Source organism: Oncorhynchus mykiss, chromosome 4, assembly GCF_013265735.2.
Source record: "Oncorhynchus mykiss isolate Arlee chromosome 4, USDA_OmykA_1.1, whole genome shotgun sequence".
Classification (NCBI taxonomy): Eukaryota; Metazoa; Chordata; class Actinopteri; order Salmoniformes; family Salmonidae; genus Oncorhynchus; species Oncorhynchus mykiss.
The window spans coordinates 41,549,066-41,573,746 of NC_048568.1; the positions used below are offsets into that span (position 1 = coordinate 41,549,066).

At 43.3% G+C, this 24,681-nt stretch overlaps 1 protein-coding gene across 7 annotated transcripts in view; it reads right to left on the minus strand.

Moving 5' to 3' along the window:
• Window positions 1-24,350, minus strand: part of LOC110522637 (feline leukemia virus subgroup C receptor-related protein 2) — a 44,165-nt gene extending 19,815 nt beyond the window's left edge. For 4 of the 7 annotated variants that reach the window (XR_005051543.1, XM_036976350.1, XM_036976348.1 and 1 more), the window contains exons 1-4: window positions 23,203-24,349; window positions 13,250-13,391; window positions 1,995-2,135; window positions 1,146-1,213 (exon numbers count right to left, since the gene is read on the minus strand). Coding sequence is in view for 5 of the 7 variants with exons in the window: in XM_036976350.1 (XP_036832245.1) it covers window positions 1,146-1,213; window positions 1,995-2,135; window positions 13,250-13,391; window positions 23,203-23,811 (960 nt within the window). In the remaining 2 variants the exon portion in view is untranslated. Of the gene's footprint in view, window positions 1-1,145; window positions 1,214-1,994; window positions 2,136-13,249; window positions 13,392-23,202 lie in introns of all 7 variants that reach the window. The other 3 variants (XM_021601106.2, XM_036976347.1, XR_005051544.1) reach the window with 2 other exon arrangements.
• Window positions 24,351-24,681: the final 331 nt, after the last annotated feature.

Here is a 24,681-nt window from a genome sequence, read left to right on the forward strand (position 1 = left end):
CGGTACCCCTGTGTACAACCTCGCTATCGTTATTTTACTGCTGCTCTTTAATTATTTGTTACCTTTATTTCTTATTTGTAATTTTTATTTAAACTGCATTGTTGGTTGAGGACTTTGTAAGTAAACATTTCACTGTAAGGTCTACCACACCTGTTGTAGTCAGCAAATGTGACAAATAACATGTTATTTGATACTGAATTCTATACTGATGCTGATCAGGTCAATAGGTTTAGGGCAGTGGTCACCAACGGGTCCATCTCCAAGCCATTCCTAGTCGATCACCAAACATTTCTGTTAAAAACCCAACTGTAAAGCCTTGCTTTTATATTTTATTTTTTAAACATTTTGCACCGTTGGCAGTAGGTGCACTTGATTCAACAGGCCTAGTGCCGGGAAGGCAAAGTGTTCCCATTTTGAACCATGTGTCTGAAGGTAGAACTCCACCTACCCAGCAGGCCCAGAGAGCAAATCAAGCACACCTATAGGCCTACCACTGGCCGATCAGATCGTGTCTGCACAGTTTCCTCGAGCCAGACGCACATCAAATAAAAACTCACAGCAAAGTTGAAAACCATGACTAGAGAGAGACTCAACAAATATAGCAAAGAGCTGATGTTTTTATAAGTTCATGTTTAACCCCCAGCCACCTGGCGACAACCCCCGACAACCCCCAGCCACAACCCTCTTTAGGTTAGGGTGAATAACACAGGGCTTTGTTAAATAACTTCACCCTTCAGTAATGTAATCTCTCCTGACCTTTTACTATACTTCTAGAATGTTTGCATTGTTAACCAAATAACACGCCCATTGTTGTATTCTAGAATGTTTGTATTGTTAACCAAATAACACGCCCATTGTTGTATTCTAGAATGTTTGTATTGTTAACCAAATAACACGCCCATTGTTGTATTCTAGAATGTTTGTATTGTTAACCAAATAACACGCCCATTGTTGTATTCTAGAATGTTTGTATTGTTAACCAATTAACACGCCCATTGTTGTATTCTAGAATCTTTGCATTGTTAACCAAATAACACGCCCATTGTTGTATTCTAGAATCTTTGCATTGTTAACCAAATAACACGCCCATTGTTGTAGTGTTGTCAATGTGTTTCAGGGCCCACATACTGCAGTGTAGGACTTACAGGGTAGTGCTCGATGATCATGCGGTTCAGTAGCGTGCCCACAGCATAAAAGCAGCCCACGTTCAGTCCTGTTGGTGAGAGAAAAAGCAAGTGAGGACCAGTCAACAGGGACTTTCAGGGAGCTTTCTGACTTCACCCACAGCAGTTATACTATTACTGTGGACTTCACCCACAGCACTGCATTCTTACCTGGTTGTCGTCATCTTATTTCACCGTTTTCTCCTGGTACTTTCCAGATGTGACACTACTCTTGCAGCACCGTAAACTACAGTGCTTCCATTATATATGAGACCAATAAGTTGTTGTTTTTTAAATAAAAGAGAAACATAAAAACATTATTTTGCACGTTGACATGCGACCATAACATTTCCTTGTGGATCTGGGGACAGCCAATGACATCCTAGCTGGCACAGAGTCCTTTCCTATAGGACAACACATTAATGGTGCACCTGTGATGCAGTGTGGGAAATATGGGCACATTGCTGAGGTGCAGGTAGCCTAGCGTTGGGCCAGTAACCAAAAGGTTGTTGGTTCCAATCTCTGAGCCAACTTGGTGGAAACATCTGTTGATGTGCCCTTGAGCAAGGCACTTTACCCAAATTGCTCTGGATAAGTGTCTGCCAAATGACAAAAAAAAATGTAGTTTGCTAGGTAACTGTAGGTCAGGTGGAACAGGTAACACTGGCAGACAGTTCACAACTAGCCTGCCTACTTGAAACATAATACCCGAGACATGACAGTTATGTTTTCACGTTATCCTTCCTGGCTATGATGAATGCATAACCAGGATAGCCCTGGACAGCTCAGTTCAACACAGATCAGTAGTGATACAAGGGGTTAAGTACTGACCGTATGTGAGGATGAGGAGGAGGAAGGGTTTGTTTCGGAGCAGCCTGAGGATGGAGGCGGTGTAGGAGTACTGTTCTGGAGAGATACAGCGAGCTGTGGCCTGGGCCTGGGTGGGAGGGAGCTCCGGACGCTCCTGGAACACTGAAGAGAGAGAGAGACAGAAAGAGACATCAGTAACACAGTCAAAAGAAAGGGACATTTATGAATGAATCAGAGTGGGTTATACAGAGAAGATGCAGAGAGCATTGATTCAGAGTGCCTATACACTTGTGCCTATATACAGGTTGAAAATGGCAGACTGGGACACTGATAAGTGCCTAAATTGGAACGCAGCGGCTGTACAGCAACATGCCGTCAAAGCTCAGGATCTGTGCTTCTCAGGTTTAGCTAGTCATGTCGGCTACAGAACAGGCTTTCAAATTATGCCCGCCAAACCCAGATGAAGATTTATAAAAAAATGGACAGCTTTTGGATTTCATAAACATTAACTGTGTAAAAGTGGGGATGCAGGGTTGTGTTCCAAACAAAACAACTACAAGTGTGCTTGCTCTAGTTCCTCAACGGCACAGAGAGAAGAAACTTTTTTGTTTTTAAATTAAATCATTTTTAACAGCTTATATACTTGAAGGATATTCATAAAAGTGCATTGAAATTACTTAGGAACTGTGCACACTTTGAAGAGGTGTGTGGCCACTTGGGAAACACCCGTTAGACCTCTCACTCAAACCCTTGTCATTTACTGGTATGATGTTGCACCTCCTCCAAATGTCCCATGGATATTTCTTATCATGTACGAAGAGTATTTTCAGATTTTTTTTCAGTGAATGTAAGATCCAGGTAGAAAACAGTGTAATGTTTGTTTTCAGTCTCGTCAGGTGACTTTGTCATCACCTTTGTGTCCTTTATCATGTTTATGTATTTCCATCATTTTTCCTTCAAGAAACATTTCAGATTTAGCCTTATCCATACAGGCCAATTCCCATCAGAGTAAGGGATTCAGCGCAGCTTCATATAGCCTCTAAACAAGGGCTGTCCAATCCTCTTCTTGGAGATCTACCATCCTGTGGGTTCAGTCCAATCCTCTTCCTGGAGATCTTGAGGACAGTAGACCCACAGGACAGTAGATCTCCAGGAAAAGGGTTGGGCAGCCCTGGCCTAGAGGCTATTGTCTGAACATGCAAAACAGGTTTTCCCTCAGTGTTGTAATTGGTGCTTTCCACACTCCGATACAGTGTCGACCTGTCATTCAGGGCCTGTTTTGAGCCCCAGATGTTTAGCTAAAATAAAATAGTTGGCCTGTTTCACATGTCCTTTTGGCATTAATTCATGTCACATATCAGTGTGCAAACAATATGGAAGAAAACAAATCCTTGAGTTATTAAAGCCGCAAACATAGCCTCTGAGTACGGCAGCTCCAAAATGCAGGTGTTTCAGTCTAGCTCAGTGCTTTCTGTGGTGGTGGGGCAGCCAACGAAAGCACATAGCATAGGTGTTGGTAATCTTCTCTAGTTGCGCCGTGATTGGCTCAGTGTTCTGTCACTCATGGGGACACGACATCGCCGCAGTCATCATCAAATCAGGTCAACAATCTACTGTCAAATCTTTCTCAATCCTTGTCTCATTTCCAAGCTAAACAGGATAAAACACCCACCCACCTTGGACCAGAAAAAGTTGAAAACAAAAGGCCATTCTGTCAATCCAGCATGAATTTATCCAGACAATTCCAGACTTTGATGACCAAGTTTGCCCACAAGAAAGACCGCTGCACCACCTTCTGTTCACGTGAGCAACGCACAACAAATGGGGGAGTCCAAAAAAAAAATGTCTGGAATGCGGCCGCATAAATTATGTAATATGCCAGGGAGGTATGTACGGTGCATTCAGAAAGTATTCAGACCCCTTGACTTTTCCACATTTTGTTACAGCCTTTTTCTAAAAATGATTCAATTATTATTTCTAATTTATTCAGACCCTTTTGCTATGAGACTCAAAGTTGAGCTCAGGTGCATCCTGTTTCCATTGAGCAACTTGATTGGAGCCCACCTGTGGTAAATTCAATTGATTGGACTGGAGTTGGAAAGGCACACACCCGTCTATATAAGATCTTACAGTTGACACTTGATACGGAAATGCTTTTTAATAAATGATTAGAATATTACACTCTTGAAATCATAAAGTCTGAAACCATGTGATTGTATGAAATTGATTTGAATCATTGGATTATTCTAATGCATGTATGTAAGTGTTAGAATCATTTTGATTTTTATAATACTGTGTTTTAGTCAGTGGAATAATAATATAACCTGGAGTGTAGTTCTTAGACAGAATCAATGTTTTGGGAACAATGTGTCTAGTATTTTGATAACAGACTTTCTGTCTGAGCCAGATTAGGGGCCGACCTTGGCTGGGACACTGAGAACTTCCCAGTCCCAGGTCTCTCCTTATTTTAGGGGAGGGCAGGAAGACACTATTCTCAAGGACGCCCCTAGTCTCTATTGGCGGGCGGATTTGGTGATTTGTGTGGAAGTATGCGTGTCACTAGAAATTGAAGATCTTTGTACTGTGCACGTCAGAACGTTCCGTGAATAAACATTTAACTTTGGTAGACTGGGCCTCTGTCTGTTCTCATTTCTATCAGTATCTTACAAATCCTGATATAACAGAGTAATATAATTGAATTGGTTAATGAACAGGAGAACAGAACTCTTAACACTATGTCAGAGCAAAAACTGAGGTTGAAGGAATTGTCTGTAGAACTCCGAGACAGGATCTGGGGAAGGGTCCCAAAAAAATGTCTGCCGCATTGAATGTCCAAGAACATTCTTGAAAGGAAAAAGTTTGGAATCACCAAGACTCTTCTTAGAGCTGGCCGTCCGACCAAACTGAGCAATCAGGGGAGCAGGGCCTTGGGTTCTTGGTCACCTCCCTGACCAATGGTCACTCTGACAGAGCTCCAGAGTTACTGTGGAGGACAACCATCTCTGCAGCACTCCACCAATCAGGCTTTCATGGTAGAGTGGCCAAACGGAAGTCACTCCTCAGTAAAAGGCACATGACAGCCCGCTTAGAGTTTTCCCAAAAGGCTCCTAAAGGACTGTCAGACCATGAGAAACAAGATTCTCTGGTCTGATGAAACCAAGATTGAACTCTTTGCCCCGAATGCCAAGCATCACATCTGGAGGAAACCTGGCACCATCCCTACAGTGAAGCATGGTGGTGGAAGCATCATGGTGGTGGCAGCATCATGCTGTGGGGATGTTTTTCAGCGGCAGGGACTGGGTGACTAGTCAGGATCGAGGAAGATGAACAGAGCAAAACAGAGAGATCCTTGATGAAAACCTGCTCCAGAGCACTCAGGACTTCAGACTGGGGCGAACGTTCACCTTCCAACAGGACAACGAACCTAAGCACACAGCCAAGACAACGCTAGACTGGCTTCGGGACAAGTCTCCGATTGTTCTTGAGTGGCCCAGCCAGAGCACAGACTTGAACCCGATCGAACATCTCTGGAGACACCTGAAAATAGCTGTGCAGTGATGCTCCCTATCCAACCTGACAGAGTTTGAGGAGCTGCAGAGAAGAAAAAGGATAGAAACTCCAAGTACAGGTGTGCCAAACATATAGCTTCATACCCAAGAAGAATTGAAGCAGTAATCGCTGCCAAAGGTGCTTCAACAAAGAGCTGAGTAAAAGGGTCTGAATACTAATGTAAATGCGATATTTCATTTTGTATAAACTTGCAAACATTTAAAAAAAAAACTTTTGCTTTGTCATTATGGGGTGTAGATAAGAAAAAAAACAATGACATCAATTTTAGAATAAAGCTGAAAATTAAAAATGTGGAAACTGGCATGAATCTAAAAAAAATATGTTGTTTGCCCTACCAAGATAGACAGTTGAAGTGGGAAGTTTACATACTTAGGTTAGTCATTAAAATCTGTTTTTCAACCACTCCACAAATTCCTTGCTAACAAACTATAGTTTTGGCAAGTCGGTTAGAACATCAACTCTGTGCGTGACAAGTAATTAATCCAACAATTGTTTACAGAGATTATTTCACAGTGAATAAGTATCACAATTCCAGTGGGTCAGAAGTGTCATGACGTTGGCCTGTGGGTGAGGGATGCATTTCGACTATACCAGCAAGAATATAGCATGAGCTTAAAAGTATGGCAACTTGGTATGAACTTTGAACTCTTATTCACTCCAGAAGTGATACCTCCTGGCCGTTGAGTTAGCAGCAATCGCTGAACGTGGGCTGGGAGAGGATGGACAGAGTATCCATTCTACCACGTTCCAGTTCACCACTAGACATTCTTCAGAGGACCAGAGATCCATAAAGGACAAAACGGCCTTCCATCGACGACCAATCTACCGAAGCGCAGCTCAGAGTAAACATTTATTGCATTCTCCTTTTTCAAATGGCCGGTTATTTAGACTGCATAAGATACTCTATTTACAATAGTATAGCTTCTCTTTGTTACTCAGTCTTCCTGCTCTTTCACTCAAACCCAACCCCCTCTCTTTCTGTAACCAGCCGTCGTAGCCGTTCCGTCCACCGGGGACGTTTTCTTTATGACATCATTTGTAATCAATGTATGATCCATTCTGTGTGATTGCAGGTATTTAGTAAATAAACAAACCAAATGTTGTATTGCTGATTCAACTTGTTAGCCAGGGTTCGTGAAGATATCCAAGATTTTACAACTTTCAGATGAGACTAAACAAGGTGACGATTAAATATTGACTGCTATTGATGTAAAAGAAACTCTTAAAGACCTGGTTATTCAGAAGACATTCAGAAGATTAGCTTAATCAGTTTAGAAGCTTCTTATAGGCTAATTGACATAATTTGAGTCAATTGGAGGTGTACCTGTTGATGTAATTCAAGGCATACCTTCAAACTCAGTGCCTCTTTGCTTGCCATCGAGGGAAAATCAAAAGAAATCAGTCAAGACCTCAAAAAAAATGTAGACCTCCACAAGTCTGGAAATTGCTCCCAAGGATGAACCAAATGCCTGAAGGTACCACGTTCATCTGTACAAACAATAATAAGCAAGTATAAACACCATGGGACCACGCTGCCGTCATACCGCTCAGGAAGAGACGCGTTCTGTCTCCTAGAGATTAACGTACTTTGGTACGAAAAGTGCAATTCAATCCCAGAACAACAGCAGAGGACCTTGTGAAGATGCTGGAGGAAACAGATACAAAAGTATCTATATCCACAGTAAAACGAGTCCTATATCGACATAACCTGAAAGGTCGCTCAGCAAGGAAGAAGCCACTGCTCTAAAACCGCCATTAAAAAAAAGCCAGGGGACAAAGATCGTACTTTTTGGAGAAATGTCCTCTGGTCTGATGAAACAAAAACATTACTATTTAGCCATAATGACCATTGCTTTGTTTGGAGGAAAAAGGGGGAGGCTTGCAAGCAAAACAACACTATCCCAACCGTGAAGCACGGTGGTGGCAGCATCATGTTGTGGGGGTGCTTTGCTGCAGTAGGGACTGGTGCACTTCACAAAATAGATGGCACCATGGGGAAGGAAAATTATGTGGATATATTGAAGCAACATCAAGACATCAGTCAGGAAGTTAAAGCTTGGTCACAGATGGGTCTTCCAAAAATGGACAATGACCACAAGCATACTTCCAAAGCTGTGGCAAAATGGCTTAAAGACAAAGTCAAGGTATTGGAGTGGCCATCACAAAGCCCTGACCTCAATCCTATAGAAAATGTGTGGGCAGAAGTGAAAAAGCATGTGCGAGCAAGGAGGCCTACAAACCTGACTCAGTTACACCAGCTCTGTCAGGAGGAATGGGCCAGAATTCACCCAACTTATTGTGGGAAGCTTGTGGAAGGCTACCCAAAACATTTGACCCAAGTTAAACAATTTAAAGGCAATGCTACCAAATACTATTTGAGTGTATGTAAACTTCGGACCCACTGGGAATGTGATGAAAGAAATAAAAGCTGAAATAAAATCACTACTATTATTCTGACATTTCACATTCTTAAAATAAAGTGGCAATCCTAACTGACCTAAGACAGGGAATTTTTACTAGGATAAAAATGTCAGCAATTGTGAAAAACAGAGTTTAAATGTATTTGGCTAAGGTGTCTGTAAACTTCCGACTTCAACTGTACATGCTAAAATCACCACTTCTTCCATAGGAGATACATATAAGTATTTACTACTACCACCACTTACTTTTTCCAAATTATTGCCTGAATTTAAAACGTGTCACTGGCCCACATACAATACCCCAAAATGTCAAAGTGGAAACATGAGGCCAATGGTGACTTTAAAACAGTTCGGGACCAAATCGACAGAGTGAAAAGGAGGAAGTCTGTACTGAATACAAATATTCCAAAACATGCATCCTGTTTGCAACAAGGCACTAAAGTCATCATGCAAAACAATTAACTTTTGTCCTGAATACAAAGCATTATGTTTGGGGCAAATCCATTACAAACACTTTACTGAGTACCACTCTCCATATTGTCAAGCATAATGGTGGCTGCATCATGTTATGGGTATGCTTGTAATTGTTAAGGACTGGTGAGTTTTCCAGGTCAAAAACATTTACAGAATGGAGCGAAACACAGGCAAAATCCTAGAGGAAAACCTGGTGGTCTGCTTTCCACCAGACACTAGGAGATGAAGTCACCTTCGAGCCGGATCACATCCCGCCGTGATTGGGAGTCCCATAGGGCGGCGCACAATTGGCCCAGCGTTTAGCCGGGGTAGACCGTCATTGTAATTAAAAATATCTTAACTGACTTGCCAAGTTAAACAAAAAGGTTCCATTGATTTAAAAAAATAAAATAAAAACATTTAAAAAAATATATTTATATAAAAAAATCAATCATGGCTTTCAAGGGCTAAAAGACACAGAGCAACTGTAACAAATACTGAAAGCCTCTGTCTAGAATGGCCCCCTATTACCCATGGGCCCAGGGCAAAAGAAGTGCACTATACAGTGAATAATGAGCCATGTCGGACTCGGCCCCTAGTCGCCGACCCAAAAGGAATGTCAACTGTGGAATCCTGACTGTGACATGACGTGCCTCAAGACGACTTTCTCTTGACAGAGCAGGCTTTCAGAGAGGAGTCTGGGGGTGAAGAAATGCTGCAGATGTCTTTGTGGTTCTTGTCTCAGAGCCAGCCCTCCCTGGGGAGTCTCAACCAGCCGGGGTTATCAGTGAACTAGCCCCTTCCTCCCTGGGGCGTCTCGTCCCCAGTACGAGTCTACTCCAACTAAGTACTCTAACCTAGACTGTACTCACTGAACTGGAACCCACAGCGACACAGACCCAAGACAACAAACTCTTAATTAAACATATTGGCTGCTGAGACCTGTCTGTGTACACCATCTGTGGAACAGGCCTGGAGATAGCAGCAGAGACAGCGGTCTACAGGATAATCAGAATGTTGAAAGTCTTGGCTTCGTCTCTCTAGGAATGGGTGAAGAACACAAGTCAATAACACCCTCAGCTTACCTCAGACCCAAGACATTAAAGGCCCTGTGAAAGACTAGTGTCCAGTGTTCTTGTACATCAAACAGAAACAGGAGATCGGGGCTGTTTTAACTTGGACAAGGCTACTTACTTCCTGACAAGACATTGAAACTAAAGGCTTGTTGGAGAGGAATCAAACCATCTTAGAAATGGGCTCCCGCAAGCGGTCTAAGGCACTGCATCTCACTGCTTGAGGCGTCACTACAGACACCCTGGTTCGAATTCAGGTTGTATCACATCCGGCTGTTATTGGAAGACCCATAGGGTGGAGCACAATTGGCCCAGCGTCATCCGCGTTTGGCCGTTATTATAAATGAATATTTGTTCTTAACTGACCTTCCTTGTTAAATTAAAATTGAGACTTACCCAAAAATACAGAGCTGTAATCACTGTCAAAAAGGTGATTCTAACATGTATTGACTCAGGGGTGTAAATACTTATGTAAATTAGATATTTCTATATTTAACTTTTCCTTACATTTGTTTGTGTTTTTAAAAGCACTTTGTCATGATTATTAAATTAATAATAATAATAATAATAATAATAATAATAATAATAATAATGACTAAGTACTCAGCCAGTAAGCATACACAGTACAGTATGATTCAACGTATTTAAAACCCTGGCAAAGCCTGGAAAGCATCCGCAACACATTATTACTCTTCCAGATAAACATAACGGGCCTTCAGCCATTTAGAGAGAGACTCTTATAGACCTAGAGGCTATTGTCTGAACAAGCAAATATTGGAAGGTGTTTAAAATGGGTTTTGCCTCAGTCTTGTAATTGGTTCTTTCAAAACTTACAGGACATAGGTCAAACAAGTACAGCTCACCATTCCTGTCAACAGGCTTTTAGGCTTCAGCTAGCTGACAATTATTTTATATATATATTTTTTTTTAAATATATAGTTTTTCAAGGATTAAAATGAGACCAAAAACAAAAAATGTCAGACCCAAAGGAATGTCAACTGTGGATTGTGACACGACTTGCTTAAAGCGGACGTTCTCCCGGGAGAGCCAGCTTTCAGACTGGAGTCAGTGGGCAGAGAGCTGCGAAAGATATCTTTGTGTGCAGATGTCTCTGTTCTTATCTCTAAGCTACAGTCTTCCCTGGGGTGTCTCAACCACCAGCAGGAGTGTACTCTTTGCTAAGTACGGTTTTAAAACTGTCCTCACTGAACAGGCACCCCGAGGTACACTCAGACTCAAGACACTGAAGGCCCTGCGATAGACTAGCGTCCAGGGAGTGTACTTGTACACGCTACAGGAGATCGGCTCCTGCCTTATGTACCATTCCGGCTTGTACAAGGCTACTTACTTACAAAACACTGAAACTCGTTGTGTGTAATGAAGCTGTTCTAGATATACACAGTACCTTAGTACTCAGCTACTGTAGTACGCATGTAAAAGCACTGTGAAAGTCAAATGTACTGAAAACCATGGCAAGGCAAATGCCACATTCAGGCTAATATTCACATCTTAAAACTCATTGCTGTACTCTTCCAGATTCACACACACATCCATATAAAAACACCCGAAACATGCCCGTCAACGATTTCTGTCCTCCTTCATCCATTGAGAGACATGAACCTAGACAACCGTCTCTGTCGCACAACATTCTCCAGCTAGAGAACCGTCTCTGTCGCACAACATTCTCCAGCTAGAGAACCGTCTCTGTCGCACAACATTCTCCAGCTAGAGAACCGTCTCTGTCGCACAACATTCTCCAGCTAGACAACCGTCTCTGTCGCACAACATTCTCCAGCTAGAGAACCGTCTCTGTCGCACAACATTCTCCAGCTAGACAACCGTCTCTGTCGCACAACATTCTCCAGCTAGAGAACCGTCTCTGTCGCACAACATTCTCCAGCTAGAGAACCGTCTCTGTCGCACAACATTCTCCAGCTAGACAACCGTCTCTGTCGCACAACATTCTCCAGCTAGACAACCGTCTCTGTCGCACAACATTCTCCAGCTAGACAACCGTCTCTGTCGCACAACATTCGCCAGCTAGACAACCGTCTCTGTCGCACAACATTCGCCAGCTAGACAACCGTCTGTCGCACAACATTCTCCAGCTAGACAACCGTCTGTCGCACAACATTCTCCAGCTAGACAACCGTCTGTCGCACAACATTCTCCAGCTAGACAACCGTCTCTGCTGTTAGACAACATTCCACACCTGGCACACACACACTTTTTGCAGGCCCCCAGATGGCCCAGACTGACAGACAGAGGCAGACAGGGCACAGACAGACAGGGCATCTAGCAACCAGACAGACAGGCTCTAGTGACCAGTTAATATTCACTAGGTAGCACAAAACAAGAACCCCAAAAAAGGCAGAAGAGCCAGACAGCATTAACCCTCTACCCAATAGATCTTCTCTGTGCAGACGACCTGCAGGCTACATCTTCCTTTATCATCACATTCTTTATATAGCACTTCACCAACAAGACAGTATCCGAGTCCCAATCAGCACCCTATTCTCTAGTGCACTACATTGGACCAGGGTCCACAGGCCCATAGTGAACTAGGTACGGAATAGGGTGTAATTTGGGACAAAAGGCAGTAGCAGCTATTGAGTGAAATCAGGTCATATGAAAATAAACCTCTGAATGAGTTGGCTTAATTGCACAACGTTAGCTGAACAGCTCATGGTGCAACATGTATGTAGGTTACAGTGGTAATGGTTTGTGATGGGGGGGGGGGGGAAGCTATATTATATAGATATGTTGACACCAAGTATCGACTAGTAAAAAAAATATTTTAGATTCATCCAATGTTTTGCTAGGTAGCGTTAGCTAGTGCTAGTCAGCTGTAGGCTACAGTGGTAATGGTTTGTGATGGGGGGGGGGGGGGGGGGGAAGCTATATTATATAGATATGTTGACACCAAGTGTCGACTAGTAAAAAAAATATTTTAGATTCATCCAATGTTTTGCTAGGTAGCGTTAGCTAGTGCTAGTCAGCTGTAGGCTAGTGGTAATGGTTTGTGATGGGGGGGGGGGGGGGGCTATATTATATAGATATGTTGACACCAAGTATCGACTAGTAAAAAAAATATTTTAGATTCATCCAATGTTTTGCTAGGTAGCGTTAGCTAGTGCTAGTCAGCTGTAGATTACAGTGGTACCTGCGCCAAAACTCTGGTATTTGTCTATCCTATAGCTTGTTCTCCATCTTCTTTTGAAATAGAGACATGTTTTCAGTGCTTTTTACACCCATTACGGATCAAAACCAATGTTCCATTGCTCTCGTCTCTGCAGCAGACATGCCGTGAGCAATTTGGAACATCAAATCGCAGTAGCAGATCACGATACATATAGAATCGTGAGAGTCGCAGTAATATTGTGAGGTCCCCTGGCAATTCCCAGTTCTAGTTAGTGGTTTAGTAGTGTCACAGTGCTGCACTACTGTAGGTTACAGGGTCGCTGTTAGTTCAAGTAGCTGGATATCCAACGTCTGCATCTAGGAGAGCAGATCTCCCCCACATCAGATTAAAGTGGAATTTCCACCACTTTTCATATTCATCTCCAGAACCAGATCAGAGTCAACATGTTCACATAAAGTTCCTGATCTTGCCCTTAAAATGCAGATACAGATCTATTGATAATCTACAGTGCATTATTGGAATAGGGCCTACAGGAAGTGAGTGTAAACCCATGCCTGTCACTATATGTAAAACTGTAGGCTACATAGTGCATTATTATAAGAAGTGTATAATAATTACCCATGACGACCAGTAGGAAGAGCAAGGTAGCAACTCCTGCTGTGATGTAGAACATGATACTGATGTGATAGGCCAGCTGATCCATGTCCTCAACGTTAGGCACCAGGATGGGAGGGACTAGGAACCCAATGGCTATACCCAGCTGGAAGAGAAGACAGACAGTAGTACAGCTTTAAAAAAACAGCTAAATACAAACATGTATTGTGGAGATGAATGTTGGAGACAGACAAAATGTGGCAGACAGACAGCTCTTCATTCACTCTATAGTTACAGTAGCACTACACCCGTGTAAAATGAACCTGGCTCAAACTAGATACTTCACAGTGTATGTTGGTCCATCCCTTGTCCAGAAGTGTCGTCTAGTTTTTGAAAACCACAGTCATGTAACCAGAGACTCTATATGACCACGACATACTGTACACGTTGAGCGATTAGGCCTGGCTTCGCAGTCCACGTTCCAATTCATCCCAAAGGTGTTCGATGGAGTTGAGGTCAGGGCTCTGTCCAGGCCAGTCAAGTTCTTCTACACCGATCGACAAACCATTTCTGTAGGGACCTCGGTTTGTGCACAGGGCTGCTGTGTTATGCTGAAACAGTAAAGGGCCTTGGAAGCGCAGAATAATCTAGAATGTCATTGTATGCTGTAGCATTAAGATTTCCCTTCACTGGAACTAAGGGGCCTAGTCCAAACCATGAAACAGCCCAAGACCATTGGAGAATGGTCTCCTCCACCAAACTTTACAGTTGGCACTATGCATTCAAGCAGGTAGTGTTCTCCTGGCATCCGCCAAACCCGGATTCGTCCAGCGAACTGACAGACGGTAAAGCGTGAGTCATCACTCCAGAGAATGCATTTCCACTGCGCCAGAGTCCAATGGCGGAGAGCTTTACACCACCCCAGCCAACGCCTGGCATTACGCATGGTGATCTGTGCAGCTGCTCGGTCAAGCTCCCGACGAACAGTTAATGGGCTGATTTTGCTTCCAGAGGCAGTTTGGAACTCAGTAGTAAGTGTTGCAACCGAGGACAGACCATTTTTACGCGCTTCTGCACTCGGTGGTCCCATTCTGTGAGCTTGTGTGGTCAACCACTTCACGGCTGAACCGTTGTTGCTCCTAGACGTTTCCACTTTACAATAACAGCACTTACAGTTGACCAGGGGCAGCTCTAGCAGGGTAGAAAGTTGGTGAACTGACATGTTGGAAAGGTGGCATCCTATGACGGTGCCACGTTGAAAGTCACTGAGCTCTTCAGTAAGGCCATTCTACTGCCAATGTTTGTCTATGGAGAATGCGTGGCTGTGTGTTCGATTTTATACCCGTCAGCAACGGGTGGGCTGAAATAGCTGAATCCACTAATTTGAAGGGGTTACGTTCACATCCTGACTGATGGCAGCCCATTCTTGCATAATCAATGCATGTTTGTCAGAATTTGTGGGTTTTTGTTTGTCCACCTGCCTCTTGAGGATTGACCACAAGTTCTCAATGGGATTAAGGTCTGGGGAGTTCTGGCAATGGACACAAAACATTGATGTTTTGTTCCACGAGCCATTTAGTTGTCACTTTTGCCTTATGGCAAGCTGCTCCATCATGTTGGAAAAAGGAATTGTTTGTCACCAAACTGTTCCTGGATGGTTGGGAGAAGTTGCTCTCAGGATGTGTTGGTACCATTCTTCAGTCATGGCTGTGTTCTTAGGCAAAATTGTGAGCGAGCCCACTCCCTTGGCAAAGAAGCAACCCCACACATGAATGGTCTCAGGATGCTTTACTGTTGGCATGGCACAGGACTGATGGTAGCGCTCACCTTGTCTTCTCCGGACAAGCTATTTTCCGGATTCATCAGAGAAAATGACTTTACCTCAGTCCTCAGCAGTCCGATTCCTGTACCTTCTGCAGAATATCAGTCCCCTGATGTTTTTCCTGGAAAGAAGTGGCTTCTTTGCTGCCCCTCGACACCAGGCCATCCTCCAAAAGTCTTTGCCTCACTGTGCGTGCAGATGCACTCACACCTGCCTGCTGCCATTCCTGAGCAAGCTCTGGACTGGTGGTGCCCCGATCCCGCAACTGAATCAACTTTAGGACACGGTCCTGGCACGTGGACTTTCTTGGGCGCCCTGAAGCCTTCTTCATAACATTTGAACCGCTCTGCTTGAAGTTATTGATGATCTGATAAATGGTTGATTAGGTGCAATCTTAGTGGCAGCAATATCCTTGCCTGTGAAGCTCTTTTTGTGCCAAGCAATGATGACGGCACGTGTTTCCTTGCAGGTAACCATGGTTGACAGAGGATGAACAATTATTCCAAGCACCACCCTCCTTTTGAAGCTTCCAGTCTGTTATTCGAACTCAATCTCCAGCCTTGTCCTTGTCAACACTCACACCTGTGTTAACGAGAGAATCACTGACATGTCAGCTGGTCCTTTTGTGGCAGGGCTGAAATGCAGTGGAAATGTTTTTGAGCGATTCAGTTCATTTGCATGGCGAAAGAGGGACTTTGCAATTAATTGCAATTCATCTGCTCACTCTTCATAACATTCTGGAGTATATGCAAATTGCCATCATACAAACTGAGGCAGCAGACTTTGTGAAATTTTATATATTGTGTCACTCAACTTTTGGCCACGACTGTAGTAGCTAGACCGTAAGCCCATAAGTCAATAGCGCTAACTATATACGGTACGTAGGCAGGTAAAACACGCCAAAATTAACACAGCACGGTATTTACTAAACGTATCAACATAAAATATTGTAGTCAGGCAACAAATGAGATGTGAAAAGGCAACATTTCATTCTGTCGTCGGAGTGCATTTTCTCTTTGAGCTTCAGCTCAACATCGATTTCAAGAAACGCTGCGTAAATTTTTTTTTTACGTGGATACGCATCATATTTCTTTGCATACTTTCCTTTGAAGCTTCCATTGATGCTCAAAATATGTACAAACAGAGAGTACGTATGAAGCGCCCTCCGTGTGGAAGCGCCCTCCGTTTGGGAGCGCCCTCCGTGCTCCGTTTGGGAGCGCCATCCGTGCTCCGTTTGGAATACTTTGATTTGGACTCATGATCCAATTTGCGTGCTTGAAGCGTTTCATTAAGCAACACTGTTAATCTACCCCAGTTGTTTACCAAGCATGTGATTTGAATTGATTTGACCTGATAGTCATTTAAAAAGCCGACATCGGACGCATTCCCAGCCAACGGCGTAAAGACAGTTGGAAATACTCTATTATAATGTGGTGGAATAGGATCAAAATGATACATCTTTATGCTTTGGGACAGTGACCCCGTTTAGGGGGATCAAATATCCACTCTCACTAGTGGACTTGGAGCTTCCTAGACGATTGAGCTCAATGGCGATATGATACAACGATGACAAGACTTTTCTCACAGAGACCTGTAGTGTAGAGTGCAGTACCCTTGGTCCAAAGAGTAAAAACACATTATATTCAGAAAGCGGATGATGTCACAGAGTTCTTGCCACTGTGACCTATTCAACCCAACTCTAAGCCTATAGCTAGGTATTTAAAAAAACGAAAAGACTCTAGACCACTTGCAGTAGGCTGATAAAGTGGACACATTAGGTTTACATGGATGAGAAGGATTAAGAGTAGGATTATTTTTCCATTTGTTCATTGGCAGCTAAACACCGATCATCATGTCACAAAATGAAGACCCTTGATATTTACCGGAAGGGAGAATTTTTTATTTTTAAATCAGGCTCATCACCGTGCACATTCACCACCATGTAGCCGCCAAGTCACAGTGGGAGGACCATACAGCATAAAAAGCACCTCTGTGTTGATCAATCATTTGGATGTGTTGTCAGGGCTCTAATTGAGGGGGATGACAGGGGCATAGGAGAAAAATATTTAGCAGTGCGACAAGGAGTTTTATTTTGGGAGCATTGTGCGACTATGAAAATAAAATTGTTGTAATGATAAAGGGCTCAACGCTGTACCGTTGTTTCAAAGTGCCCACTACTACAGTGAAAACAGCTAGCTTCAAGCTCAAAAGATCCCATATTACCGGCACAAGACTTTATAACTTCCAATTGAGGATCGTCGAGAACGCTTTTTCCATCCATAAACCATGTTGTGGGCAGTCCAGTAGTCCAGTAGTCTACATTACAGTATCTCTGGGCTCGGCAGCAGTCCAGTAGTCTACATTACAGTATCTCTGGGCTCGGCAGCAGTCCAGTAGTCTACATTACAGTATCTCTGGGCTCGGCAGCAGTCCAGTAGTCTACATTACAGTATCTCTGGGCTCGGCAGCAGTCCAGTAGTCTACATTACAGTATCTCTGGGCTCGGCAGCAGTCCAGTAGTCTACATTACAGTATCTCTGGGCTCGGCAGTAGTCCAGTAGTCTACATTACAGCATCTCTGGGCTCGGCAGTAGTCCAGATTACAGTAGCTCTGGGCTCGGCAGCAGTCCAGTAGTCTACATTACAGTATCTCTGGGCTCGGCAGTAGTCCAGTAGTCTACATTACAGTATCTCTGGGCTCGGCAGTAGTCCAGATTACAGTAGCTCTGGGCTCGGCAGCAGTCCAGTAGTCTACATTACAGTATCTCTGGGCTCGGCAGTAGTCCAGTAGTCTACATTACAGTATCTCTGGGCTCGGCAGTAGTCCAGATTACAGTAGCTCTGGGCTCGGCAGCAGTCCAGTAGTCTACATTACAGTATCTCTGGGCTCGGCAGTAGTCCAGTAGTCTACATTACAGTATCTCTGGGCTCGGCAGTAGTCCAGATTACAGTAGCTCTGGGCTCGGCAGCAGTCCAGTAGTCTACATTACAGTATCTCTGGGCTCGGCAGTAGTCCAGTAGTCTACATTACAGTATCTCTGGGCTCGGCAGTAGTCCAGTAGTCTACATTACAGTATCTCTGGGCTCGGCAGTAGTCCAGATTACAGTAGCTCTGGGCTCGGCAGCAGTCCAGTAGTCTACATTACAGTATCTCTGGGCTCGGCAGTAGTCCAGTAGTCTACATTACAGTATCTCTGGGCTCGGCAGTAGGCCAGTAGTCTACATTACAGTATCTCTGGGCTCGGCAGTAGTCCAGTAGTCCAGATTACAGTATCTCTGGGCTCGGCAGTAGTCCAGTAGTCTACATTACAGGATCTGTTTCTCATCCCTTTCCACTCCTCCTCCGGTCTCTCCCGCTCTCTCTCATCCCTTTTCTAAAACTACTCGCACATAGACGTAGTTAACCTTTTTTTTTTTTTTTTACACTTTGTCAGGGCATGTTACTTCCTTGGTAACTTCACCAGTATATCCAAACATTTTGGGGGCACAGAAAGAAAGGAAGATAGCTTCTTAAGGAGATCAAAGATCATAGATTAGCGATGTGCAGTTTGAGTTATGATTCCTTTTTCTGGGGGGGGACGTGTTCATTTGAGTTGTTACTTTGACCTATAAGTGCTGGCTGCAATAGAGAAGCACGGTATGAGTCATAATACCCATAACACCTAGCGGTCAAAACAGGGAAATGGCTCCAATCGTTTTTACACCTGTGTTTTGTGTCGGCTCCCCCCTGGCGTGATGTTTTGAGAATCGTGTAAATCTCTCATGGACAAGTTGACTTTATCTATTTATGGCTTTACTTATTGATTTCGAAAACGCTAATTAGCATCGGGTGGACCTTGTGTTGGGGGACAATAAAAAGGCAAAAATGTGCAGTTGTATCACACAACACAATGCCACAGACGTCGGGAAGGGGCGTGCAAATTGACATGCTGACTGACTGCAGGAATGTCCACCAGAGCTGTTGCCAGATAATTGAACGTTACTTTCTTTATCAATGTTGTTTCAGTGAATTTGGCAGTACCTCCACCCAGCCTCACAACCGCAGACCGCGTATGCCAGCCCAGGACACTCCGCATCTGGCTTCTTCACCTGCGGGGCCGTCTGAGACCAGCCACCCAGACAGCTGACTACATTTCGGTCTGTAATAAACCCCTTTTGTGGGGGGGAAAGAAAAAAAAACTAATTCTGAATGTCTGGGTATGCCCTCCCAGGCCCACTCATGGCTGTTGCCCCTGCCCAATCTATAGATACCACATGACTAGGGCCAGACAAATATATTTAAATTGCCGGATTTCTTTATATTAAACGGTATCTCAGTCAAATCTTTTCAAATTGTTTATATTTTTGTTCAGTATATTTACAACATTACATTTTCATTTCTTTAGGGCACAGAATGTGTTTCAAAAGTAGATAGGATGTAACCCCCCCCCCCAAAAAAAAAAAATATATATATATATATATTAGGAAAGCAAAGGCTAGCTTTTTCAAACATATTTGCATCCTGTAGCACAAACTCAAAAAAGTTCCAGAACACTGTAAAGTCCATGGAGAATAAGAGCACCTCCTCCCAGCTGCCTACTGCACTGAGGCTAGGAAACACTCACCACTGATAAATCCACCAGAGAATTTCAACAAGCATTTTTTCTACAACCGGCCATGCATTCCACCTGGCCACCCCTACCCCGGTCAACAGCCCTGCACACCCCCACAGCAACTTGCCCAAGCCTCCCCCATTTCTCCTTCACCCAAATCCAGATAGCTGATGTTCTGAAAGAGCTGCAAAATCTGGACCCCTACAAAAATCAACCACAGAATCCCTATATAACTCCATGTTAGAATGAAGTTAGAGGATAAAAAGGGTCCCCATTTCAACCTAAGACCTTGGTCTTTCTCCTGATATTGAAAATAGTATTGTAAGATACTGGTGCTGAGAAATACACAGTGTGACAACCAACCCCGGTCTCCAGTATCAAATCTAACCGAGTGCTCATTGTATACATTTGATTTTTTTTGCTAGATAGTCACCCGTTAAAAATCTCCTGGGGTTAAAAATCTCCTGGGGTTAAAAATCTCCTGGGGTTAAAAATCTCCTGGGGTTAAGGAATGTTTCTCGGCTAAACTAAGACGACTCAGAGTAGTTTCACATTAACAAATCACAGAGGCCAAATTTGTTATTCACACCCATTTGGTTAATACATTTCCATACTGGCTGAACAACAGCCTTCATAGGATGTGTAAACTTCTCTATACCTAACTACTGAGTTGCAGGCCCACAAATTAACTTTGAGGCTGGTAATTAAAGAATGAGCCAGTTTTCCCCTCATTTGACATTCTCATTGTTATCTCATAACAGCCTTCATAGGATGTGTAAACTTCTCTTAAAAAAAATGTGTTTTGTTTTTTTTAAATAGGGAAAACTTGATCTGAGGTTACTGGTTGCGGTGAATTACTTCATGATAACTTTGCTTTCTCTAAAAGGTTATTTTCTTTTTACACCTCCTTATTTGGAAAAGGCACCGGCACATCGGAGACACCTCGTTGCAGGGTAACAATGAGGTAACAATGAGGTAACAATGAGGTAACAATGAGATAACGTGAAATAAGAGCGAGAAAACAGGCTCATTCTTTAATTACCAGTCTCAAAGTTAATTTATGGGCCTGCAAATGAGAGTTCAACTAACTAGGAATAAGAAAAGATAGAAAAATAAAAACAATATTTGTGAAAATAACAAAATCTGATGCGAGAAGATACAAAGACTCCATAAAACACCAGCTAGAGGTCAGAGGTTAAATTACACCGTCCGTTTCAAATCAACATGTGATGAATTAAGACAACTCTGTTAATGTGCAACAACTCAGTAGTTAGGCAAATGGACTGGAACACCAGCTATACCTAACATATTTCCATATTAGCTGTATAACTTAGCCTACACGGATGTGTACACTTCCTTAGAAGAGACACACAACTGTGAATAAGTACTATGCCCTCATCTGGGTTAATCAGATTGTGCAGTATAAATACACACAAAAGTTTAGTCACCTACTCATTCAAGGGTTTTTCCTTACAATTATAGTGAAGACATCAAAACTATGAAATAACACATAAGGAATCATGTCATAACCAAGTGTTGAATCAAAATATATTTTATATTTGAGATTCTTCAAAGTAACCACTCTTTGCCTTGATGACAGCTTTGCACACACTTGGCATTCTCTCAACCAGCTTCATGAGGAATGCTTTTCCAACAGCCTTGAAGGAGTTCCCACGAATGCTGAGCACTTGTTGGCTGCTTTTCCTTCACTCTGCAGTCCAACTCATCCCAAACCATCTCAATTGGGTTGAGTTCAGGTGGTTGTGGAGGGAGTGGCTTCTGTCTGGCCACTACCATAAAGGCCTGATTGGTGGAGTGCTGCAGAGAGTTGCCCTTCTGGATATTTCTTCCATCTCTACAGAGGAACTCTGGAACTCTAAGAGTGACCATCAGGTTCTTGGTCACATCCCTGACCAAGGCCCTTCTCCCCAGATTGCTCAGTTTGGCTGGGCAGCCAGCTCTAGGAAGTCTTGGTGGTTCCAAACTTCTTCCATTTAAGAATTATGGATTGGATTCCACGGTGTTCTTGGGGATCTTCAATGCTGCAGACAGTTTTTGGTACCCTTCCCCAGATCTGTGCCTCGACACAATCCTGTCTTGGAGCTCTACGGACAGTTCCTTCGACCTCATGGCTTGATCTTTGCTCTGACATGTACTGTCAACTGTGGGACCTTACATGGACAGGTGTGTGCCTTTCCAAATCATGTCCAATCAATTTAATTTACCACAGGTGGACTCCAACCAAGTTGTAGAAACATCTCAAGGATGATCAATTTTTTAGAAATGTTATTTTTTTTATTTTTTTTGTAACTATTTTCGCTTGGTCATTATGGGGTATTGTGATGTCATTATGGGGTATTGTGATGTCATTATGGGGTATTGTGATGTCATTATGGGGTATTGTGCATAGACAGATTTTTTTTTAACGAATCCCCAGCAATTTTAGAATAAGGGTGTAACGTAACACGTAACGGAAAAAGTCAAGGCCCAGCCCATATGGGGGCCTGAAATATGAAATGTCAACTTCCCTGTAACATAACAATGTCAGGTTATACGTTGTTTTTTTAAAAACATGTAAATAGGTAGAAGTGTTACGCGGAGATGTCGACTTCCCTGTAACATTATTGTCTCTAGGCCCATGTTTTATTTTGGAGAAATGTCTCATCTTCCTCACACAGCTGGTGATTCTCGTTATAACGAGATATATATATTTTTTTACCTTTATTTAAACTAGGCAAGTCAGTTAAGAACAAATTCTTATTTTCAATGACGTCCTAGGAACTGCCTGTTCAGGGGCAGAACGACAGACATTGTCAGCTCGGGGATATGAACTTGCAACCTTTCGGTTACTAGTCCAACGCTCTAACCACTAGGCTACCCTGCCACCCCACATGAGATTCCCTTATTCAGCACCTATGGATCTTAAACACAGCACGGAATGAAGAAGCAAGCATGGCGTCCAAACTTAGAATCTCAACAACACAGGAACCTTACATGGCAAATGGTCATATGTCTCGAGGAGTAAATGGAAATATTATTTTTCCCCACTTCAACCATCAATAGAGAAGGTTTCCATTGAAATTGTTGTGGTGCCCTGAGGGCTTATGTCCTGTGATTATGCTATGGTATAGATAACCCTATACATTGAGCTCTCAAGCCAGGTCAGTTGGTCAGTGGGACAAATAAACCTGTACCTGTGACGTTCACCTTTGAGGCTCAGAGATAATTCATGGTGGCTTGAATTTGTGACTCACACTGTACACTGTTCTCTCGGAGTCTCGTCAATGGGACAAATGAATATGCATGTGATGACATTGACCTTACACCTTTTGAGGGCAGAGGATGAGAGATTACCAACTGGCCAATATAGGCCAGCGGTGGCTTGAGTATTGCGCAATTGCGCAATTCCCAACTGGGCCAAATGGACACATTGGTGGAGTAATCTTTAACATTCCGATAAGTGACTAATAATTTTTTTAGGTGCAAAATGACCGAGTACATAAACAAATAGCTACATCTGCAATTACTTTTGAATGTATCTGACCTTAGACTACATAACATACCTGGTTTCCGAAGACCCCGATGGAGCAAGCGGTGGACACCTCCTCCGATCCAAACCACACCGAGGCGATCTTCGACGGCATCCCAAGGATAAACACCTGCGCAAGGGAGCAACAGAACTGTCCGAGCATGGTGACTGCGAACAGGTTGGGTCTCACACTGGTCACTTTGATCCAAGTCCCCGCGCAATTCATGGCTGTAGCCACCAGCGCAATGACACGGAGCCCCTTCTTATCCAGTAGCCAGGTGACCGGGAATATGAAGGGGATGTAAGTCAACATGTATATCATAGACATCCAATCTATAGTGAAAGACTCTACACCGTAGAACCTCATGAAAATGTTGTTGATAATTCCGTACTGGATCCATTGGAACGAGTTGCAGAGAGAATACGAGCTGAATAGCAACACGATGAACCATCTCCGCTTGTATAGTTTGATGGTTTGGTTTGTATCGTCCCCGTTCTGGTTGAGTCGTATCTTGTGCTCCATGGGCACGTCCTCGCTGTCAACGGCAGACTTCATAATTGTAATTTTTTCCAGATCTAACACATTTTGATTGTCTTTGATTTCGCCATAAACCAAGGAGGGTTTTTCATTTTCGCCGCTCATGTTGAAGTTCACTAATTAAAACGGGCCGGTGAATACAATACAGACACGTATGCTTCTCTCTTACATTTTAGTGAGAGTTCGGACCAGCTTGAATATGCGACAGCTCCCAGATCTTTTGACAGTACTCTAGTTTTGGGACACAAGCCAAACCAGCTACACCACCACTCGAAGTTCACCAATCAGAAACTACAACCGACACCACTCTCTATTTGATGCCACGTTAGCAAATAAAGTAGTTTAAAGTAAAGGCATTCCCCGAAATGAAAATGTGACGTTTCGGTTCGCTAAACAACCATTCAATAATTCGCTTTGCAAAGGGTAAACTAGACAAGTCACTCATAGACTACATTACAAGTAGCATAGGCGCACTTTTTTCCTGTTCCCGTTGTGCTGAAGTTGACAAAACAGTAGCCTACTTTCACAAGGAGTTCAAACTCAACAAATATAGCCAAACGTTTGTTTTTTAAATAATGTATGGAGATGTCATTCTGTTCAGCGTCGAGCGAAGTATCAATGGGCCACTTCGTTTTGCATGGCCAGCTGTCTCGGGTGGGTGGAGATTTCCTTTAAGGACCAATAATGGGATGGTCTAAAACAGGCGTGACAAAGTCATTCCATGGATGGCCTATGAGCTGCAAGGTTTTGTTTTTCCCTTTCAATTTCAGCCCAAGACCACCAGGTGTGAGGAATTCCTTACAAATGACTGACCTTAATTCATCACTCAAGTACAAGGGAAGAACGCAAACCCACCGACACTCGGCCCTCCGTGGAATGAGTTTGACACCTTTTGTTTTAAAACATTTAAACTCCGCTGAGACGGGCCACAGGGCCATGCAAAACGAACTTTCCCAATGTAAACGCCCGTCTACG